This window comes from Cuculus canorus, chromosome 2, assembly GCF_017976375.1.
Source record: "Cuculus canorus isolate bCucCan1 chromosome 2, bCucCan1.pri, whole genome shotgun sequence".
In the NCBI taxonomy this organism is placed as follows: domain Eukaryota; kingdom Metazoa; phylum Chordata; class Aves; order Cuculiformes; family Cuculidae; genus Cuculus; species Cuculus canorus.
This window is the reverse complement of record NC_071402.1, coordinates 27,301,728-27,321,960: the sequence shown is the minus strand read 5'-3', so window position 1 is coordinate 27,321,960 and position 20,233 is coordinate 27,301,728. Positions and strand designations below refer to the sequence as shown.

At 36.5% G+C, this 20,233-nt stretch overlaps 1 protein-coding gene across 1 annotated transcript in view; it reads left to right on the top strand.

Moving 5' to 3' along the window:
* SLC26A7 (solute carrier family 26 member 7) overlaps positions 1–20,233 on the top strand; it is a 62,355-nt gene that overhangs the window by 16,261 nt on the left and 25,861 nt on the right. Inside the window, exons 4-8 of the mRNA XM_054060698.1 lie at positions 5,116–5,280; positions 12,318–12,470; positions 13,750–13,832; positions 15,385–15,532; positions 17,627–17,740. Of these exons, the coding sequence (XP_053916673.1) occupies positions 5,116–5,280; positions 12,318–12,470; positions 13,750–13,832; positions 15,385–15,532; positions 17,627–17,740 (663 nt within the window). The remainder of the gene's footprint in view (positions 1–5,115; positions 5,281–12,317; positions 12,471–13,749; positions 13,833–15,384; positions 15,533–17,626; positions 17,741–20,233) is intronic.

Below are 20,233 nucleotides of genomic sequence, written 5' to 3'. Positions count from 1 at the left end.
AACATCGTATTTTCTTAACAACCACAGTACTGTAGATTTCAGTTGCACTACTCTTCCGCAAATGAGAAATATGTGGTTGTTGCATTCCAGTCTTCTACATTTTTACTGGTAAGTTTTCTGCTACTGTATTTTAAAAACTTACATATAATTAATATCTGATGTACAGTATTGGAAATAAAAATTGTATCTGGTTACCTGAAGAATGAGTTTACATAGTCTATTGTCAGTTTGCTTAATAATGACAGAACACATTTGAATACTAAGTGTGTTTCTCTAATAATATTGTCCAAAGCTTTGTTTCCACATGGGAAAAATTACACTGCACTATCCTATGTTATACGTAGTTATTCATGAAGTACAAACATCAGTCTTTATTACGCAGTGACAGTCAGGAAAACAGTTCATTATTCTTTCACAGTGGAAATAACTTCTTGCAGGCTCATATTCTATATCTTGAAAAGGACAACTAGGCTGGATAGTAGCCCTGGTTACCAAAATTATGGTACAGTGTGCTACACATTAGTCCAGAAAGACCACAGAAAGAAGTCTTTTTCAGGTCCTCGACTGAGGAACGCTCACTCCACCCACGATCAGAAGCTACCAAACACTCTTAAGCCACCCACAGTCAACTTAAGATCTGTAACTCAAAAGACCAAAAGCTGTCAATTGTATCTATTGAAACAGGGCAAAAAAAGAGCTTTAAATTGGTGACAGTCAAGCTCAGCTGCTTCTGTTTGACTGTTGGTCTCCAGACAGTCTATAGATGTCTCTGCTTTTGCAGCCTCTGATTTCAGGATAACCAATACAACATACTAAATGAGAGGCTCACATTCTGTATTGTTTCCTTCCACGAGATAGTCACTGTGATTGTCTTTGCCTTCTTGGCCCATGCAGCAAATGATCAGAAAGGGTATGACCATTTCTTATCTGATTTAACAATAAATAAAAGGCTACACTTTCCAGAAAGTTGTTTCGAAGGATTTAAAATTCATTGTCCAAAACTGAATTCATGCAGCAGGTAACACGATATCAGCCTTCCAGTTACTGAGGACAGAAAGTTTAGGATCAGTGATTTCCAAAGTGCCTGTTATGTGATAAAAAATTTTACCAGCCATGGAGTTTGATCCAGTATACAGTGAGTGGAATTTTAACAATAATAAACTGAGCGTTGTCATGGGAAGAAAGTGTTGAAAGTGGATGAGAACCAAAAGGGCTTGAATTAATGAACATGAGGGCTTTGCTTTTTGCAGTTACTCATTTCTCTTCTCCTGGTTAAATCCCCCTGCTCTTTGTCAGGGTAAAATTGTGCAGCAGTAAAGACAGCTGCAAGAAAAGGTTCCGTTTATATTATCTTTCTTTCATTCTCAACTATAATTTTCACTTATTTTCTATATTTTTTTTTGAAATCTCACCTTCTACCGCTTCTGTCTGATCGCTTGGTGTTTAGAACTTTTTTTCATGATAATTTCTCCTATAATGTACATTAACTCAAGGCTGCTTTCCCTCGCTTTGTCCTGTGTTTTCTTTCTTTTTCTATGACAGCTCCTGATTTCATTCACATCAATTTAATCAAGAATGTATTCCTAGTAAAAGCAAAATTAATCTCAAGATAACTACTTCGTACTGAGCTTTTTGTCATAGTGTGGTGTTAAAAAGCTACACAAAGAAATTCTAGCCATCCCTGTCCTTCTAAAATTCTGAAGATTTAATAACCCCAAAAATTTAAAAAAAGGTAAATGTGAGAGTGATCCTGAAATTGGTGAGTTCTGCAATCACGGCACCATTTCTCTGTAATCCACTGTAATAACTTTCTCTGAAATTATATTTAATATTTCTCTGTGATATTATGTACTTCACAGAATTGTCTCTGTGGTTTTCAATTTGCAGTGGAATAAACATCCATCCCATTCTCTGGAAACTTAGTTATTACACGGTTAGAAATTTTGCATCCATACAATACAAAATAATCTTAGAAAACAAACAAAAATTCACAAAGGGAGAATTTGTGTCTTTTTAAACTTTGCTACAGTGAACAACATTTTAAATATATGAATAGGCAGACTGATAGAGCAAACATCTAAAGAAAATATCCAAAATTAGTAATTATTGGTTTGAGGCCTGAATAACTAAAATACTACTCACTGAGAGTACTCACTGAGAGTACAATAATTATCATAATTTGGGCCCAATCTTGAATGGCAATCAATGTTCTGACTCTTCATAATACAGAGCAATTCCTGTGCTATCAATGGGAAGTAGAAAAAAAACTAATCTCAGGTTTAGCCTCTCAAATAGAAGAGGAAAGTGCTAACTAGAGGTTTTTGTGATAAATTAACAGCCACTTACTTAGGAATTTTTGTTTCTTTTGTGCTATTATACTGGTAACTCACTGTATACGTGTGAGCATTATGGTCAGAAATAAATGATCAGGCATAAAGAATGATAACATTTGGAAATTATTATTTTAACCCCATGACAAAGTAAATTAAAGCAAAGAAGGCTGTGATATTTTCTAAAGGGATGATCTTTAGTACAGTAAACACAAAATAATCCTCTTGGAAAATATTGTAACAAAAACTCCGTGCCAAGAGCATGTAACTTTTCAGGCAGAAGAATAGCAAATGCAAAAGATTATGGAAGTAAGAATAGCTTTTTTATCTAATGAATCTGCAGACCTTCTTGCATGGGGATATAATTTACATGTAATGATATCTTAATATGGATGAGAAAAGGATTAAGTGTTATGCTAACCGCAGTAGTGTTCATAGGTATGTAACAACCTTCTTCAAGAACTGAGATATCAAATCTCATTCTTCAGAGGAAAAGACTGATTACAGTCTGGGATAAGAAGAGAAAACATAGTAGTAAGCAATAATATTTTGGCTATTTGTCCTGTATTCCTACTAAGCATCTACAATAGCTGTAGATTCAGCTGTAGTCCATATACCTGTATTAGGGAGGAATAGTACTCTTTCATTGTATGCCTCTACACTGAAATAACTTCTGTAAGCATTGCTGCAAGGCTGAAATAATCTTCAAGGTCAAATAGATAAGAAACTGGTTTCTTTGGATAAGAAACTGGTTGGATGGTCGTATTCAAAGAGTAGTGGTCAGTGGCTCAAAGTCCAGATGGAGATCCATGATGAGTGGTGTTCCTCAGGGATCCATACTGGGTCTGGTGCTGTTCAATATCTTTATCAATGATATCGACAGCAAGATTGAGCGCACCCTCAGCAACTTTGTGGATGACATCAAGCTGAGTGGTATAGTTGCCACACTGGAAGGACGGGATGTCATCCAGAGGGACCTGGACAAGCTGGAGAAGTGGGCCTCTGAGAACCTCACGAGGTTCAACAAGGCCAAGTGCAAGGTCCTGCACCTGGGTCAGGGCAATCCCCGTTTTCAGTACACGATGGGGCATGACGTGATTGAGAGTCTCATCTGGAATAGTGTGTCCAGTTCTGGAATCCTCAATGTAAGAAGGATACGGAGCTTTTGGAACGGGTCCAGAGGAGGGCTACAAAGATGATTGAAGGGCTGGAGCACCTTCCCTATGAGAACAGGCTGAGAGAGTTGGACTTGTTCAGCCTGGAGAAGAGAAGGCTCAAAGGAGATCTAATAGTGACCTTCCAGTACCTGAAGGGGACCTAGAGGGAAGCTGGAGAGGGGCTATTTGTAAAGGCTTGTGGTGACAGGATGAGGGGGAGTGGGTGCAAACTGAAGAGGGGCAGATTTGGACTAGACATTAGGAAGAATTTCTTCACTATAGGAGCGGTGAGGAACTGGAATAGGTTGCCCAGGGAAGTTGTGGATGCCCCATCCCTGGAGGTGTTCATGGCCAGGCTGGATGGGGCTTTGGGCAGCCTCATTTAGTGGGATGTCCCTGGCCATGGAAGGGGTTTGGAACTAGATGATCTTTAAGATCCCTTCCTACCCTAACTATTCTATGATTCTATGATTCCATGACTCTATGAATCTGTGATTCTATGAAATGTAGATGAGCCAAAGTATAATCCTTTTTCTAGCGAAGAAATCCAGTTTGCATGTGGGATTGTGTTTATGACATTGAGTGCTGAATTTTAGTTCCTGTTTTAAATTTTCTGATTGTATACAAGTATTCTACTTGTTGAGTATTTCATAAATGCACAGAAAATAGCTCTTAAAGGTCTTTAAAATAGTTTTACTCTAAGTTTATGAAGTTCTTCATACAGAACTGAATAAATATCTCCATTTCTCTGTAAATAAGTTTTTTGTATCTGTCATCTGAAGCAACTTCTATTGCTCCCTTACCCGAACACTTGCAAAACCAGAAACCTCAATGTATGAACCTGATGTAACTAGAGGTAGTAGAATGGCAATACTCGTTGTGTTTGATATTATGATATTGTAGCACAAGAGGATCAAATATCACGGTACATTGAATGGTATGTGCAGAGTCATTGGCACACCAGAAGGGTAAGGGATTTGTGAGAGGAACAAAGCCATTGCTAGACTGCATGGGGAGAGAAATCTAATGACACAACAGCCTGGGGTAGGGCAGGGCAGGGTTCTGTGGGATGACAGAGCTCTCACCATAAGCCTCATCTCTCTGTAGTTTTAGTATCTAATAAATTTCCAGCTGTTGAAATTACTAAAGTTGGTAATCCTGATATTGACCTGTTGGCAATTGGTAGGCTGGACCAAGATACAGCGTTGTGCTTGCTCAGCTGGAATAGCAGCATAGCAGGAATGAGACAGTACCACCTTCACCTTTGGAGTTGCTTTACTTCACGTTGCTGTGTTGAGCTGATATTTTTATTGTATTAATTGTGCTCACATATTTGAGCAGGACAGAATACTAAGCATTTAATGAAGGCAGTTTCTCAGTCCATTTTTGTTACTAAACTAATATTAGTTAATATTAATTGCACTAGTGGTGCAAGTAAGACAATACAAATAAACCCATAGAGTTTCAGTGCGGTCTATTTGCAGCTATAGTTGTCCTTCAAAGGGCTTTTACTTTTTATCTTTATCTCATTTATCTTACTGTTTATTAAAAGGCCCCTGGCTCATTGTCCTTTCATGAGAAATCTGCATTTTATCATAATTGCTCATACTGATGCCTTTGTTTTTTAGGTAGCAATGTTTATGCTGCAGTTGGGCAGTGCCACTTTCTTGTTAACAGAACCAGTGATAAGCGCAATGACAACAGGAGCAGCTACACATGTTGTGACTTCACAAGTGAAGTACCTGCTGGGAATGAAAATGCCATATATATCAGGACCACTAGGATTTTTTCATGTGAGTTTGGTGAGAAATGCGTTATTCCACTAGCTAACATTTTCTCAAATAACTTTTTTATTTGGCTATATGTAGGTGTAAGAAATTTTTTAGGCATGTATGTGAATGAATGGAAGATGTAGTACCAAAATGTTCATCTTACTAGGTCTGTTTGTAAGAGCAGATTAGGAAAATTTGATGAAGAATTAACAGGAATGGGCCTTATTTTGAAAGGATACAGTAATCAATCTAAAAGATATGTATTGCAGCATCAGCAATTCCATTTATTATCCTGAGCAATTATACACTTGTACAGGGAGGGTTAACTCTTTTTGTTTCAACATGTGGGAGAGATGTATCCAAATATCATTCTAAACATTTTTTCTTCATATTTTGAATAAAACCTGACCATCATTGTAGTAAAAGGAAAAAGACATACGATTTGTGGATCTCTCATGCAAATTTTGCCCTAGATATGTTCCCTAGTGCTTTATGACATCATATTACTTTGCCATAAACACAGCAAGTTTATAGCTTTAAGGTAATTTTTATAAAATGCGTACAGCCTTTCACACAGTATCATGGTTACTCTCTTTGGAAAGTAGGTATTATGGGCTGAAACCTTAAAGGGCAAAGTTGTATAATCTTGTCACATAAAAGATATGAGAACATACTCTTTATGGTAACTTATTCCAGCAAACCCTGAGTTTAGGTGTTGTGAGCATGATGGCTTGGCAGAAGCAGTATCATTGCAATAGTATTTGTCAAAATTATATTTTGCTTATAATAAAACTTTATTTACTTGCTTGGGTAATATTTGTATTGCTCTGATAGCAATAAATTAATTGATTAACAGATTAAGTGAGGTTTCATCTAGTTAGCCACAAAATTAGGACATCTTATTTGAAAAAGGTTACTGTATTTTTCAGTGCTCTGCTTTTTATTTTTTCCTATTATTTTGAAAAATATTTTAATGTGAACACTGTAATGAGATGATGTTGCCTTTTAGAATGTTATTTTACAGTATTTTATAAATGTGATAACATTTCAGATGGATAATCCACTGTTAATTTTTTTACAGAACCAATGTATTCTTGAGAATTAGGGGCATGTAGTAAACACAAAGTAATTTAGGGCCATGCAATAAGCACAAGAAATTTATCTTGTAGGGACATAATTAAAAGTGTCACAGCCATTTTGATGCATAGACAGTTGGCCTGTGAGACTATTACAAATGATTCTTCATATATTCTTTAATTCTTTAAAAACCTCTTCATAAGTCCTTTTTTTATATAAAGTGCGTCTAGCCCCCTTTTCATGGCGTTTCCATGGAGACTGTACTTACATATAGGAATACTGTCATCTTGTAGAGATGACTGGTGTTAAGTACCACAGCCAAGACATAATGAAAACATACATTATGAGCAATAATAAAGACCAGCACTGATATGAAGAAATATTTCCACATTGATGTGTTGGTGATATCATAAGTGAGGTCATTCAAATGCTTTCAAAGAAATCTATTCCCTTATCCCTTGTATTATTTAATGTATCTGAAACAAGTCATTTGCCCTTTGCTTTACTTTTGAATTCAAACAATCAAACCTCTTTGAATATTTTCCAAAGAAAAATAGTCCTGATTTTTTTAGGTTCTGAACTGCTCAGTAAAATTGTGTGAAAACAAATGAACAAACAAGAACAACTCTATATATTCAAACAAGAATAACTCTATACAACTTAAAAGAATAATAAAAAAGTCTCCATATTTAGAAGGGACAGCTTTACCATATAAGTGTTTTGAAAGGTTTCTGGTATCTGTCCAGACTTATGGGTTGCTTTAAGAAGGTCCAGCGTCTCTGTTAGAAGCATCTGATTTAGATGTTAAAAAGCTTTTTTTCTTGTGGTGGTAGTTTTACATGAAAAGTATACTAATTAGATACATGTTGATGTGCACATGTGATTAGAGAGTGAAAGGCAAATTTGGCATGTCTCTGAGGACATATTCTTTACTTCAAATTCTTGAAACCCGAAGATTGGTATTTTTACTTCTATTTTTTTTTCTTTCTCCACTCTAAAACACCTCCCACTCGCAAAGCCAATTGCTTTGCCTCAGGCAGCCTTTGGGTTGGCAAAGCAAGAATAAGAATGTTTAATAAAGTGTGATAGGAGAGTTGAAAGCAAAGCAAGCCAGTGAAATGGATTCTTTACAGCAAGTGAGATCATGATTAGATATGTAAAAAAAAGCTTTGTGTATGGAGAACAAACCTAGTACACTGTCTTTGAACCTATGGTGTTTCTGTGTTTACATATAGTTTATGTCATTTATTAAATTACATTTTCCCTTTGCATGGTTTGTAACACTGCTACAGAGCTGCTCATTGCTGCATCAAGGCAAGGTGAAGGTGAGGAAGAAAAATGGTGAGGGATGTGGGATATAATTTTTACAAGGAACAAGAAAAGTGTCATCAAGTTTCACTTAATATCTGAAAAGAGAAGAAAATATCTGTTTGCCCTTTATCCATGTACAGATATATTTATTCTTCCACAAGTTTCTGAGAAAAAGAAGCACTGCAAAATGAACATCGGCAATGTAACAAACCTACTTTGCCAAACGGAGTCTTTTTTTGATTGTGTTGCAAGTTTGTCGCAAAATCCCCATGGTTGTGCTGCAATTAGATAAAAAAAATCTTCATATTCCTGCTATCAGTGCTTCCCCTCCCTTCCCTCAGCTTTTTCGCAATATGTTCCCTATACAGTTCACAACACTTGACTGTTCTTCTTTCCCACCGTGTGTTATATTTGTATAACAAATATCAGAATGAAAAATTTTTGAAAATGCGATGAAGTCATCAGTCATCTACTGTTAATCTGTATTAAGTGTTTTGATTTATATGTTACTTTAATTTATTTTGTTTGTTTTAGCATTGTGTTAGTTTTAGAATGAATCTTTTGGGTTTTCATGTATACATTAAAAAAAAGAACTCAGAAGATTTGATTATTACATCAGAATACACATTCTTTCTAGAACATAAACCATTACAATGTTTGTTATTACTCTGTGAAATTATGTGAAAACATAATGGAACTCAAAGCCATTAATTTCCCATGAGAATGAGCACATTCAGTCTCTATATATATGTGTGCAAAGTTGGAATATCACATTCTTCACTTCTGTGCAGGTTTACATCAATTTCCAAAATGTTCACTGTTTCCTCATAATATTGCCAGAACATTTGCACTACAAATTTTTACACAAAGCTAGCAATAAAAATAAAAATGCGAGGCAAATAACTCTATTAATATATTATTGCTGTTTTTTAAAATTTTGTTAATTATAGAATGACACAAAAAATTGCTTTCTACACTACAATATCAAATGAAATTCTGCTACAGAGTTGCTAAATTATTTCAGTAAGTGCATCATCAAAAGATGTAAATTGCTGAATTTATAATGGTGTTTATGATGAAAACATTTATAAATATTTCTTTTGAATCAGATGTCAGGACTATTACAAACTTGAACGTTAGTTGAGTATGTTTAGGATTTACGTACTCACCTTGGATGAGTACAGTAACTGACTGGACAGCGTAACACATGACCTGCAGAGTGTAGAGAGATAGCTATAGTATATATTAAGCATTCATGGTAAGATCTACATGCCCTTTTTTTTCTGAAGAGCGTGTGAGTGAAATGATTGGCTGGCTTTGCCAGCTGCATCATGAAATGGATGATTTTAGGTTTTCGGAGAATGCTTACCTGGGAACATGGAAACTGGCTTATTAGTACAGTACATCTTTTGTCTGATGTAGTAATTGATTTCATATGTATTACTGACAGAATTGTTTCAGTGTACGACAGACACTTTTGGGATAGGGCTGTTGGTGCTACTGAACTTGTACGAGCTATGAAGCAGTGCTAATCCCATTCTTTTCCATTTATTTGCTCATGTAGACTTCACATTGAAGGGTATGATTTGAAGAGAAACAGCAAAGAATACAGTAGGGTCTTCATATAAATTGTTGTATAGTCAGAAAATGATATGTAGAAAAGTTCTACAAGACTTGGGCATATATTTTAAAAATTAAATGGAATCTTCTTTTGTCAATTTGTAAGGAAAGAGAAATTCTGAAAGCTAAATTCTAAAGAAACGCATATTTCTTTGTAATCCTTCATTAAAATTATATTTATTCACCCAGCCTTATGTCTCACTTTTTGTAGGAAAATTAGATTCAACACCATAAATACAGATAGCTAATGCCGACACCGCTCATTTCAAAATAAACCTGCATCTCTTTGACAATTAGGAATAAATCAATTTCTTCCCTTTTCTTGCTGTTTTAACTTAGATGTAGCTTAGCCTTTGCTGAGCTGTGGGCACAGTTTGCAATACACTTTTCCAAATTGTCTCCTTTTGTCTTAATTAATTGCAGCTTCTGCTTGGATACTGTGCCAAGTCCTGTGCTCTCTCAAAAATGCATTCTTGGAAAATTAGGTGTACAGAGATTAGTCTAAAGCCACTTAAGCCACAGTCCAAGTTGTCTCATTACAGTGCGGCAATATGTGGTTAAAAGCTGTGGTTTCATTACCATTCTTCAGATTTATGACATATATAGATCATATTATTTAACAAGTTGATTTAAATCAGTTTTCCTGGGGTTTGAGAAACATTTCTGCTAGGTTATACTGTACATTCATAATCAAAAGTCCAAGGACCAAATTTCAAATGACTGGACTAAATATTCCTCTTTGATTAAAACTAAGTAAAACTTCATTTTGTCTTTTTTTTTTTTTTTTTAACCATTTTTAGAGGGTTTTTAATTGTGTTTCTTCCCCCACCCCCAGCATATTATGGAGATATTCTTAGAAAGAGAGAGAGAGGAAAAATCTGGAAGTTATTCGTACTTTACTCAGTCTTCAAAATGACCATAATCTCTTCAAGGAATGACAGAATCAGAACTGTGGTAAAAACCAGTTTCACCACATCAACCACCTTTCTTCTAGAACATGGTTCTTTCCTAATGCTTTCCTAAGATAATTTTTCAAGTACCTTTCTCCTGTCCAATATAATGTATTTATTTAAGCTCCAAACTGTCAAACCTTATTAGCATTACACATGAATTTCAGAATAGGTTCTTAGGGCAGAAAATTATTAATCTTTATTTTGATGAAACTACAAGTGTCACTTTTAATTTATTTTAGTCGTCACCTTAGCTGTTGCTAGAGAAAACACATTTTTTTATGTTATTATTTCAATCCTCGGTTCTTTGATTTTATTATCCTTAATGTTGTGGTTTGAAAAGAAGTTACTTGTGACACAGTGTAAATATATGTCCTAGATTTTAACTGCTGTTCTCTATAAGATTTATATTTCAGGTCACAAAATAATTGCCAGAATATACATGCAGAATTCAAGGGACTGAGCCTACCTTGTCTTTTGCCCCTGTAGCTTTACTAAGCAAGTGTATTATACCCATTTTCATGCCTGTTTGTTCCTCCAGGCAACAGACTATTGCTTTTATTCATGAGGCCTGAAAACTACTTTTGATAGGGATCTGATTATTTCTTTATTAGGAGAGAAGTTTCCTCTAACTTTCTTCAGACCTTCTAACCATTCCAGTAAACTTGTGAATTTTTCATTACTTTCTGTTAATCTGTTATGATATGGATTTATGCCTCATTTTCTGGGCTCTCAACTTCCAGGTAGAATTGAAATTCCAATTAACTGAGAATTGTGTCATCTCTGCTGGTGTGAAGGCAAAACAATCCTTCCAAGTCTGTTACTTACAACATTGTATTCTTCATCGGAGATCACTGTTACCACCACCATTGGTCATTCTATTATTATTTCTATTTCCCATGTCCCTTATGTTCAGCAGCATATTTCCTTTCTTCATCATAGACCCAACTATATTGTTCTGTTTTACAGCATGCTGCTACACAGCTTAACCTTTAAAAAGCTGAGGGCTTCCCATTTTCAGCTCCGTAGCTCTGCTCCTGTGTCCTCTTTGTGTTTTAACACTCAATCTGCCTCCTGTGTGCAGTGATGTAGCCATCCCCCAGCAACCCAGAGCCTGCTGCAGTAGGACTTTGAACCTTGTCGTCCAGCATGCCCCACCACTCGCACCCTTACATCTGCAATTCCCACACATTGGCATGGAGAGTTCCCTCTGCAGAGCAATTGCTATGGATGTGGGAATCAGTCCTTCCTCTACTCTCTTTTTACCTCTTGCTTTGCAGATTTTCTCTTATAAATTTATGCTAGGGAAAGAAATGGCACAGTAGATAATAATAGTGTTGGTAGCTAATTAGTGCGCGCAGCACCTGGACCTCATCAAAGCATGCTCCATGAAGCACTGCTTGTGTAATGGGCAAGAGCAACCAACAGGGAGACTGAGAGCACTCTGCTGAAACCACACAGTTACTATCAAAAAGTATTTGCATGGATCCCCTCGTGCACTGGAAAGGATGCCTTGGAGAAGATGATTGTCTGGGGAGATTCCTGTTGCTTCTCTTTCCATCCAGCCACTACTGCATTTTTCTTTCCCTTTTCATTCTTGCTGATCTCTCCTTATTCCCTTCTCCTTTCTGTCTTTTAATTTTTTTCCTCAGAAGTAACTTTGACTATTGGAGTTGATAGATGTTATGAGCTGTGGATGCTGAAAACAAATCTTCGTGTATGTAGACTTCTCAATGTTTTTGTGCAACACTCATTTATCTCATTGAATTTAATGAAACTAAATGAGAAAAAGATATCACATTTACTGGAATTTTCTTTCTTGTTTCTGCTAATACAAATTTCTAGATTAGTGCATATAAATATTCACTGCACTTTTTGGGTTTTCAGAAGTTGATAGCATTTTAGCAGTAGTAAATTGGATATTTTCTTCCTTGCAAAATCTTAAGCATAGGCCAGTTTTCAGATGACTGAGCTCCTGCTATATTGATTCAGCTTTCACAGATCATTTGAGATGTCTGAAGTTGTATAGAATATGCTGTAGCATGTGAACCAAAATGATATATTCCTTGATCTGTCATTGTTATTTACTGTTCACCGTAGATTTATGCCTACATATTTGAGAATATCAGATCAGTTCAGTTGGAGGCTTTACTTCTCTCCTTGCTGAGCATCGTGGTGCTTGTTCTTGTTAAAGAACTGAATGAGAAGTTTCAGAGAAATATTAAAATTGTTCTTCCCATTGATCTTGTTTTGGTAAGTACAAAATCAAACATCAGAGTTTTTGCTTTACAAAGCTTTCAGTGGTTCAGCTAATCTGCTGAAGTTTACTGTGTTGTCTACAGTTACCCACAGCCACACCTGGTGCTTATTAAATGGATACCTAATTTTCATGGCTGTATGTTAAATGTAAGAACAGGAAATAGTTCGGCTAAATAATTAAGAAAGAAGTAACATACGTTCCTAATTTGTATAATATTTTTCGTATGTTTACTACTTTTTACATAATCATAAGAACGTGAAACATAGAATGCTAAAGTGTAAGAAGTTTGAAAAAGAAAATTAAAAGTAACAAGCACATTGCAACTCCAGGTAAGTCTCGTGCTGGCTAGTTGTGACTGAGATGTTGCTTGTTATTTATCTGCGACAAAAGTAAATACCTAAGCTATTGCTTTATATAATTTTACTTACGGTTTTCCTTTCACAGCATATGATAAACTGAAATTAGCTACTGCATTGTAAATCCCTGTTTTAAGGATTAAGATATAGTCAACCATCTTCAGGACAGAAGATCTATGTTTTTCTGTAGACCTCTACAAGTATATTTAAAAAAAAAAAGAAAGAAAGATGCCTTTCAGAGTAGATCATCACAATTGATGTTTTGCTGGAAAAAGTTGTTCACAAAAGAATAATTTTTCTTGGGCAAAATGTTGGAAAAGAAGGTAGTGTAGTTCTGGTCCCTGAGGAACTGGAACCTGTGCCTGTCCCTTTGGGACTTGTATGCCCATCTTATAAAAAGTACTGGAAGTGATTTTGGACCTTCTCAGGGCCAAACTTTCCACTTTCTCAGCAACGTTTATACCCTCAGGAAAATAAATATAAAAGGCAGACACATCTTCAGCTATATTTTTTTGCTGAAGTCAACACTGCCAGTGTTGTGCTTGGAGAACATCAACTAAATCAGACCACTCAGGAGCACTTAAATTATGAATTATCTTAAGATACTCGCATGAATGGCAGTGGTCTGGGGCATGTGCTGCATAGAGGCAGTTTGGACTGACTGGCAAGGTTCCTAAGGCTTTACAGAGACATATACAGATCCCTTTCATTAAAGTAGAACATCCAAACTCCAACATAGTCCTTCGTTATTGTCTCTTCGATATTTGGCCAAGATTTTTGTAATAATATTTCTCTGTCTTACTGGATTGATCTAAGGATAAATGCATGAACTCTGTCATGTGTTTAGGTATGACAATAATAGGGAGAAGCTAAAAGGAATAGAAAAATAACATCTTTTTCTGTATTGAATCAATAGATAATTGCTACATCCGTTGCCTGCTACTGTGCTGATATGGAACACGTCTATGGAATAGAAGTTGTGGGACATATTCCTGAAGGGTAATATTTTTTCTCTTCACTTGTGGCTTTTAAATATTTACTTCTGAGAACAGACTCTGAAGAGGTCAAAGTAGTTTTCTGAAACAAGAAATGGCAAAAATCTCTTATGTTCATTTCCAGTGTCTTGAAATACTCTCTCACAATTCAACCCCATGTTAACAAGTTATATTTGTATAGATATCATCATAAAAATGCAGACTTTCTTGTACATTTTCATGGCTTTTCATTGCTTTATGGAATAAAAATAGATACTAAAAACCTGATGATGGCTGATGGATGTATGTCAGGAGCATAGCACACAATTTACAAGGTTATTGCAACCTGCTTTTTGAGATTCATTGGGTTACTGTAGCAGAAAGAACTTGCACTGAAATAAGGCTTGTAGATAATTTCACTTCTTTCTACTCCACTCACTTATATAGGAATTTTAGAAAATGTGATTGCTGAGAAAATGTAAAGGGCTTAGATAGGCTTAATTCTCCATGACCTTGAAAGAAAGATATAAAATATTCAGTATAATTACGTGGAAAGACAATTTAGATTTGGTATCTTCAAACTCTAAGGGTTGGTAAGGAATAGCACAGCTGTTGTGTAAGCTCCCTTTTTGAAATTGAGGAGTTTCACTGAATTTCGCAAAGTACAAGTCCAAGATAGCATGAGTCCCTACGTGGCAGATACACAAGTAGAAATAAAATAAGAAAAGTCACTGAGGAAATAATTTTTTTAAGTATTTAGGGCATGCTATTACATGTTATGTATCTGAGATTAAACAGGGCTAATTGTGCCCTTTTGATAAGGGTTATCAACAGCTAAACTGTATTGGTGCAGCTTTAATCAGGAACTTATTTTCTGCCTAACCTCACAGGAGAAGATTCTGTATTGTTGAAAAACAAGAGCAGAAGTCTGGATCATTCTTTTGTATCTTTAGGCACTCACCCGAAATATTTAAGTAGCTGCCTTGTCAGTGGAGAACACTAAAAACCTTCAGAGTTCAGTTTGGCTCTTAGGCTGTGTGATTTGTGCTTTGAAGAGACTGATGTCTTTTTGTGGAGTACAGAGACAATCTGGGATGATTTGGTTCTTAACTGAGATGTTTCACCGCAGTCCCCTTTAGATGGAATAAATGTCCATAGTGTCCATGACCAGGAATACTAAATTCTTTACAAGATCTAAACTTCACAGGAAAACCAAATATAAAAAAGAAGGAAAAGTCCAGTAGAGTTTCTTTTATTGCATTTTACAAAATTATTCAATGATTGCTAATTTTACCTGTCAGTGGGGGACCTAATTTATGGAGATCCTTTCATAATTTCTCGATTGAAGTTTACAAATGGAATAATCCATCTGAAACTGTTTGTTCCTCCTGTACAAATTATCCCCTGTAATTCCCAGCAGATCTTATTAATCTAGAGTATTGAATAATGTCACCTTACATGTATTAAAAAAGATAGCTGCACCTATAAAGATTTTTTCTCTTATGTTTTCGTGAATTACAAGTATATCAAAGTTATATTTCAGGCTTTTCAAAAAGGAATGTCTTTATTTTTTATAGGTTACCATCACCAAAAACACCACCCATGAATGTTCTGCCTGAAGTAGTCACAGAAGCTTTTGGTGTAGCACTGGTTGGTTATGTAGCATCACTAGCAATTGCCAATGCCTCTGCTAAAAAGTTTAAATACGCTGTGGATGATAACCAGGTAAAGCTTTTTCTTCTTATTGTTAGTAAGCATGGAAATTTCTTCATGATTATGGAAATGTATTATAGATGAATGACCAGTAAGAAAGGCTGAGATCCCTATGGCATCTTGAGGCTTTCCAGTTATTACAGAAAACCTAAAATCTAGTCCAAATCAGCTCTGCAGAACGCCCTGGTTTATTGAGTTGCTTGTTCTGGGCAAATTCATCCACCAGGTTCATCTTATAATACTGCATTTTGTGCAGCCAGCAGCCAATTTGGGTGTTAATACACATTTCCAACGTCCTAAGACAAGACAGCTTCTTCTCTGTTGGCTGAGCTCTTAAAGACCAACTGAGATGTTAAATCAGCCACTGATTAAAGGCACAAAGCAGCTCTGGAAATAAACTAGTTACTTATAGCCCCAGGACTTTAAGTCCTGATATTATCAAATGAAGCTTATGCAAAGTAGAAGTCTTATCTGAAATAAAGGTTCATTTGTATAAATAAAGCAGGGTGGGGTCTGACAGTGGTGCCAAATTTGCAGCCATAACAGCTTCCCATGCAGAGTTCTACTTTACAGTGGGCAAATTTAAATAACAGCGGTATGTTTACCTTCTCAACTATTCCACTGGTAGGGTGGGTAACTCCAAGCCAACTGGAAATTGGTGATTCAAGCACTACGGTAAGAAACACTTCATTTTAGCTACCCGGCAATAGTGTGTGATGAAAATGCTGCCTCCGTTTTTATCTTAAATGGTTTGGGATAAATAGCAAAAGGCTGAATGAAAGACAGTTGGTTTTGCAGCTGGTGGTCTATTTGAATGCCCTGTCTACCAAAGTCAGTCTTGCTACATCAGTGCATGGTTTTTAACACCCTTTGTGGTATTGGGAAATATGGTGGGAGTGTTCTCGTCTATTCAGCTCTCTAAAAAATTTTTCAGAACTAATACATTGTGCCATGAATTTTTGTTGATGCTTCAGAGCCATGTCTTTTAGGGAGCAGAGGGAAAGTGCTTTGAGCTTAACACAAGTCAAGCTTCACGACAATGTGTTGTATTGTCTCAAGAATGCTAAAGGGAATACAGCAGCCTGTATGTCTTTCTGCACCTTTGGAAAATATGTAGCTTACACAGCTTAATTACTGAAGTGTTGGAAAATGGATGTCTGCATCAAATAATGGAGAAAAAGAGCAAAAGCACTATGAGAACAGAGGTCACAGTGGCAGCGGGGTGGTGTGGCTGTATTGGCTGTATTGCATTCAGGGGTTGGGCACAGGGCTGTGCATGGTGGTGTGTGGGTGTACAAGGCTATCTGGGGAGCTTTAAGATGTCCTGTGTTGTGAAGGCAAACTTATGGTCAGGTGTTGACCTGGCTGGATACAATACCATTTGTGTCTTAAGCACTTCTAGCAGTATTGAGGTCTTTTCTTACACATTGTCCTCAAGAGACAAATGAGCTCCTTAAAGCCTGGAGAGGAAGGCTAATGCTGGGAAGCCAAGCTGGGACACCTTCTAAGAAAACAATGTTCTGCTTGGGCTGCAGATAGAAAGTGGATTCCACATTTTTACTTTTATAAATCTTTCTTCAGACATGTCTGCATTTTGACTGTGAATAAATACCAAATATATTTATAACGAAAGATAGCATGCAAATAATATTGCTATGATACTTCCCTTTCACTAAAACATGCTCTAAAAGAAAAATAATCACTGAGTGTCTTTTTCCAGTAGAGTCATAAGCTAGAAACAACCTGGACACTGTCCAGATCCTGCTTCTTGAGACTTTGGCCTGGTAAAAAGCAGATGTGGGTCAAGATGTAAACATTTTGGCTAAATTTCTTCTTCAAAATTTAGCAGTGCTGTTTATTCTGTCAATGTGTTTCCTGTTTTTGATGAATCCAATTCAGCACCTCTATTATTCAAATTAGTCCAGAGTTGTGAGAAGATATACTATGTTGGGAGATCTTTTGTCATGTACATGTGTGATTTTTTTCCCTTCAAAAATATGGTCATTGTTTGTCATTGCTAATATTTGCATAGGGACTCCTTTGTTGGCAAGAATTGAAATGACAGAACAATAGGAAAAAAACATATTCTGTTTAACAACTTTGCAGGAATTTTTGGCTCATGGCCTCAGCAACGTGATTCCTTCATTTTTCTTTTGCATACCAAGTGCTGCAGCGATGGGACGGACGGCACTTTTATACAGTACAGGCGCCAAAACACAGGTAAAGGGTTAGAGTGGAGTACTTTGGAGAACTGAGGCTATGATATTGTTCATTGGAACTTGTACTGGTTTATCCATTGTATTTCCCTATTCTCCTTTTTCCTCTGTCCTGGAAAATGACTCTGCCCTGTCATTTTTAAAAATTTGAAATTTGCATGGAATTGCATCTGGTCACAAACTATCTTACTAGAAAAACTAATGGTTCCATTTATTCATTTCTACCTGTTTAACCCAATATCAGTTCTAAAGTCTGTGGCATTAAGGAGCTTAGGAGTTGTGTTTTCAGACTGCAGGAAACTACACAAAAGCCCCTTCAGTTTTATGTGAAATTGTTAGGACTGTAACAAAAGTGCCCTCTAATGGTGTTTAATGGATTTAATGCTATAGGCTAAACTGAAGTTTTAGAAAAAAATCAACTTTCATTTAGTGCTTCTATGTGATTTTCAAAATAAAGTCAAAGTAACCTTAAGAGATGCTTCTAAAAAACCCAGGCAATCTCCCAACTTCCGCCCTGTGGCATGATGTACTTGCCCATCCCTCAGTACACATTGAGCCCATGGAGATGACACTCAACTTATTGAGGACTTTTTGGGCTATTCCCTACTGTTGGAAACCAAACCCAAAAGTTCTTAATGCAGTAGTTCAGAAAAGAGGGAACTGCAAGTATAATTGTGACTCTGTAAGGCTGTTACATGTTCGAACTGCACTCGTGAATAGGAAAGGTAGCAAGCTGCTCATCTATGATCTGTGGATGCGGTGGCACCACATGGCCCACCACAGCTGAGACACCCCTGGGGCAAGCCCCTAAACACTGCCTCTCCTTCCTTCCTCAAGGTTCCATCAGTGGCACCCTGCCACGTAAATATTAAGTCCTTTGGAGTCTGTTGCTATTGTCTTTTTATATCTGCTTCTCTTGTCTGTGTAAAGGTCGTTAATTACAAGGGACAGGGTAGAGAGATGCAATTGACAAGGCTAAGCACAGTCTGTAGGTACTGTTTCTTCTTGACTGTGTCCTGCAATTATTTATCATGCAGATACCACGATGATAAAGAAATAATGCAGGGCTTTATTTTAAAATTTTGCATGTTAATTGTTTGCTAATTAGCCTACATTAGTACTCCAAATTCAATTAATCACAATGAATAATTTATCCAATAATCATTTTTTAAAGCATTTGTATGCAAATAGTTTAGCTGCCACTTTGCTATTAGCTATCTCATATCTTTCAATTGTATTCAGTGTCATACGATGTATCCTCATCCACACAGACTTACTCTTCTGTTACTTGTTCATGTATTGTCTGTACAATTTGACATTGTACTGCATCATGCCTTTTCCAAGGAAGTTTTAGGGTAACCTGAAGATCTATATGGGTAACTTGGGGGCATTTATAGGGTATTTGAGCACTTTGACTCTTGTACAATTAGGCAAAGGCCCCAACAGAAGATTATTCAATATATGAAATCGAAAAAGAAACCACCATGATTTTATGTCAGGGTGGGAAGTTAATGGTAAAAATAACAAGTACCTGCTTGGCTTTATGCATTGGTTTTACAGTACAGCAGGTCCTGCATCCGAAAATTTGAGTGTTGCCATGCATTAGCACTATGAGAGTACTTTAATGGACACAAAATTCTCTCTCCTACCTTCTCGTTGGAGAGAAGAACATCCACTCAAGTTTCTACTTTCGATGCTGCGTAGGATGAACGAAGAGATGCAAAGTAAATCACTAATAAATGTTGATCAGATGACAGTCAAAAAGGAGAGCGAGGAGGTGCTTTGATTATGTGGAGATAAGTCAGTTTAATTTGACATAGGTCATGAAAGAAATGTGAAGAGCCTTTCGGTGGCTCAGAGGAGCTCTTCTTTTCTCCAACAGCTGTACTTGGGATTCAGTGATGTCATTTATTCTTCAGCAATATCTTTTTCCTGGATGAATATAGAAGTGAGGGACTGTTTCATGGGTAGAAGTGTCCTTCAAATAGAATCAATGTTTTTTCTGCTTTTTGGGAAGGCAGAAGGAGGGAATAGTTTCTTGTGACTTTACCAGCAGATTTTGTGTCTCTTTTCTGTAAACGCTCTGTCTATCCTTCTTGATGGTATTTTTAAGTACACCATGGCTTTAATTTTCTAGTGTTTTAACAACTTCCCTGGTTTTGTTTTTAACAACTTGTCTCTTAAAATGAAACCTAATTATTTTAGTAAAGAAGCATACTATCAATATAAAAATAAAGTGAGCATCTGTCTACTTATCGTCAAAAACCTTCTGTGAATCTGGACCGTATCGTAATGAGACCAGAAGTACTCTACTTTGTGAGCAGTCAGAGTGGAGGAGGAGGCTGCAATTTTACTGTACTTTTCCATCAGATCAATACCATATTTCTGTTAAGAAACATATAATTCTTAGACCACGTGTCATGGTTTAGCTCTGATCCCACTCCACAACTCCAGGAAAGGAGAAAGTGAAATGAAAGAGAGGGGCTTATGGGTTGGA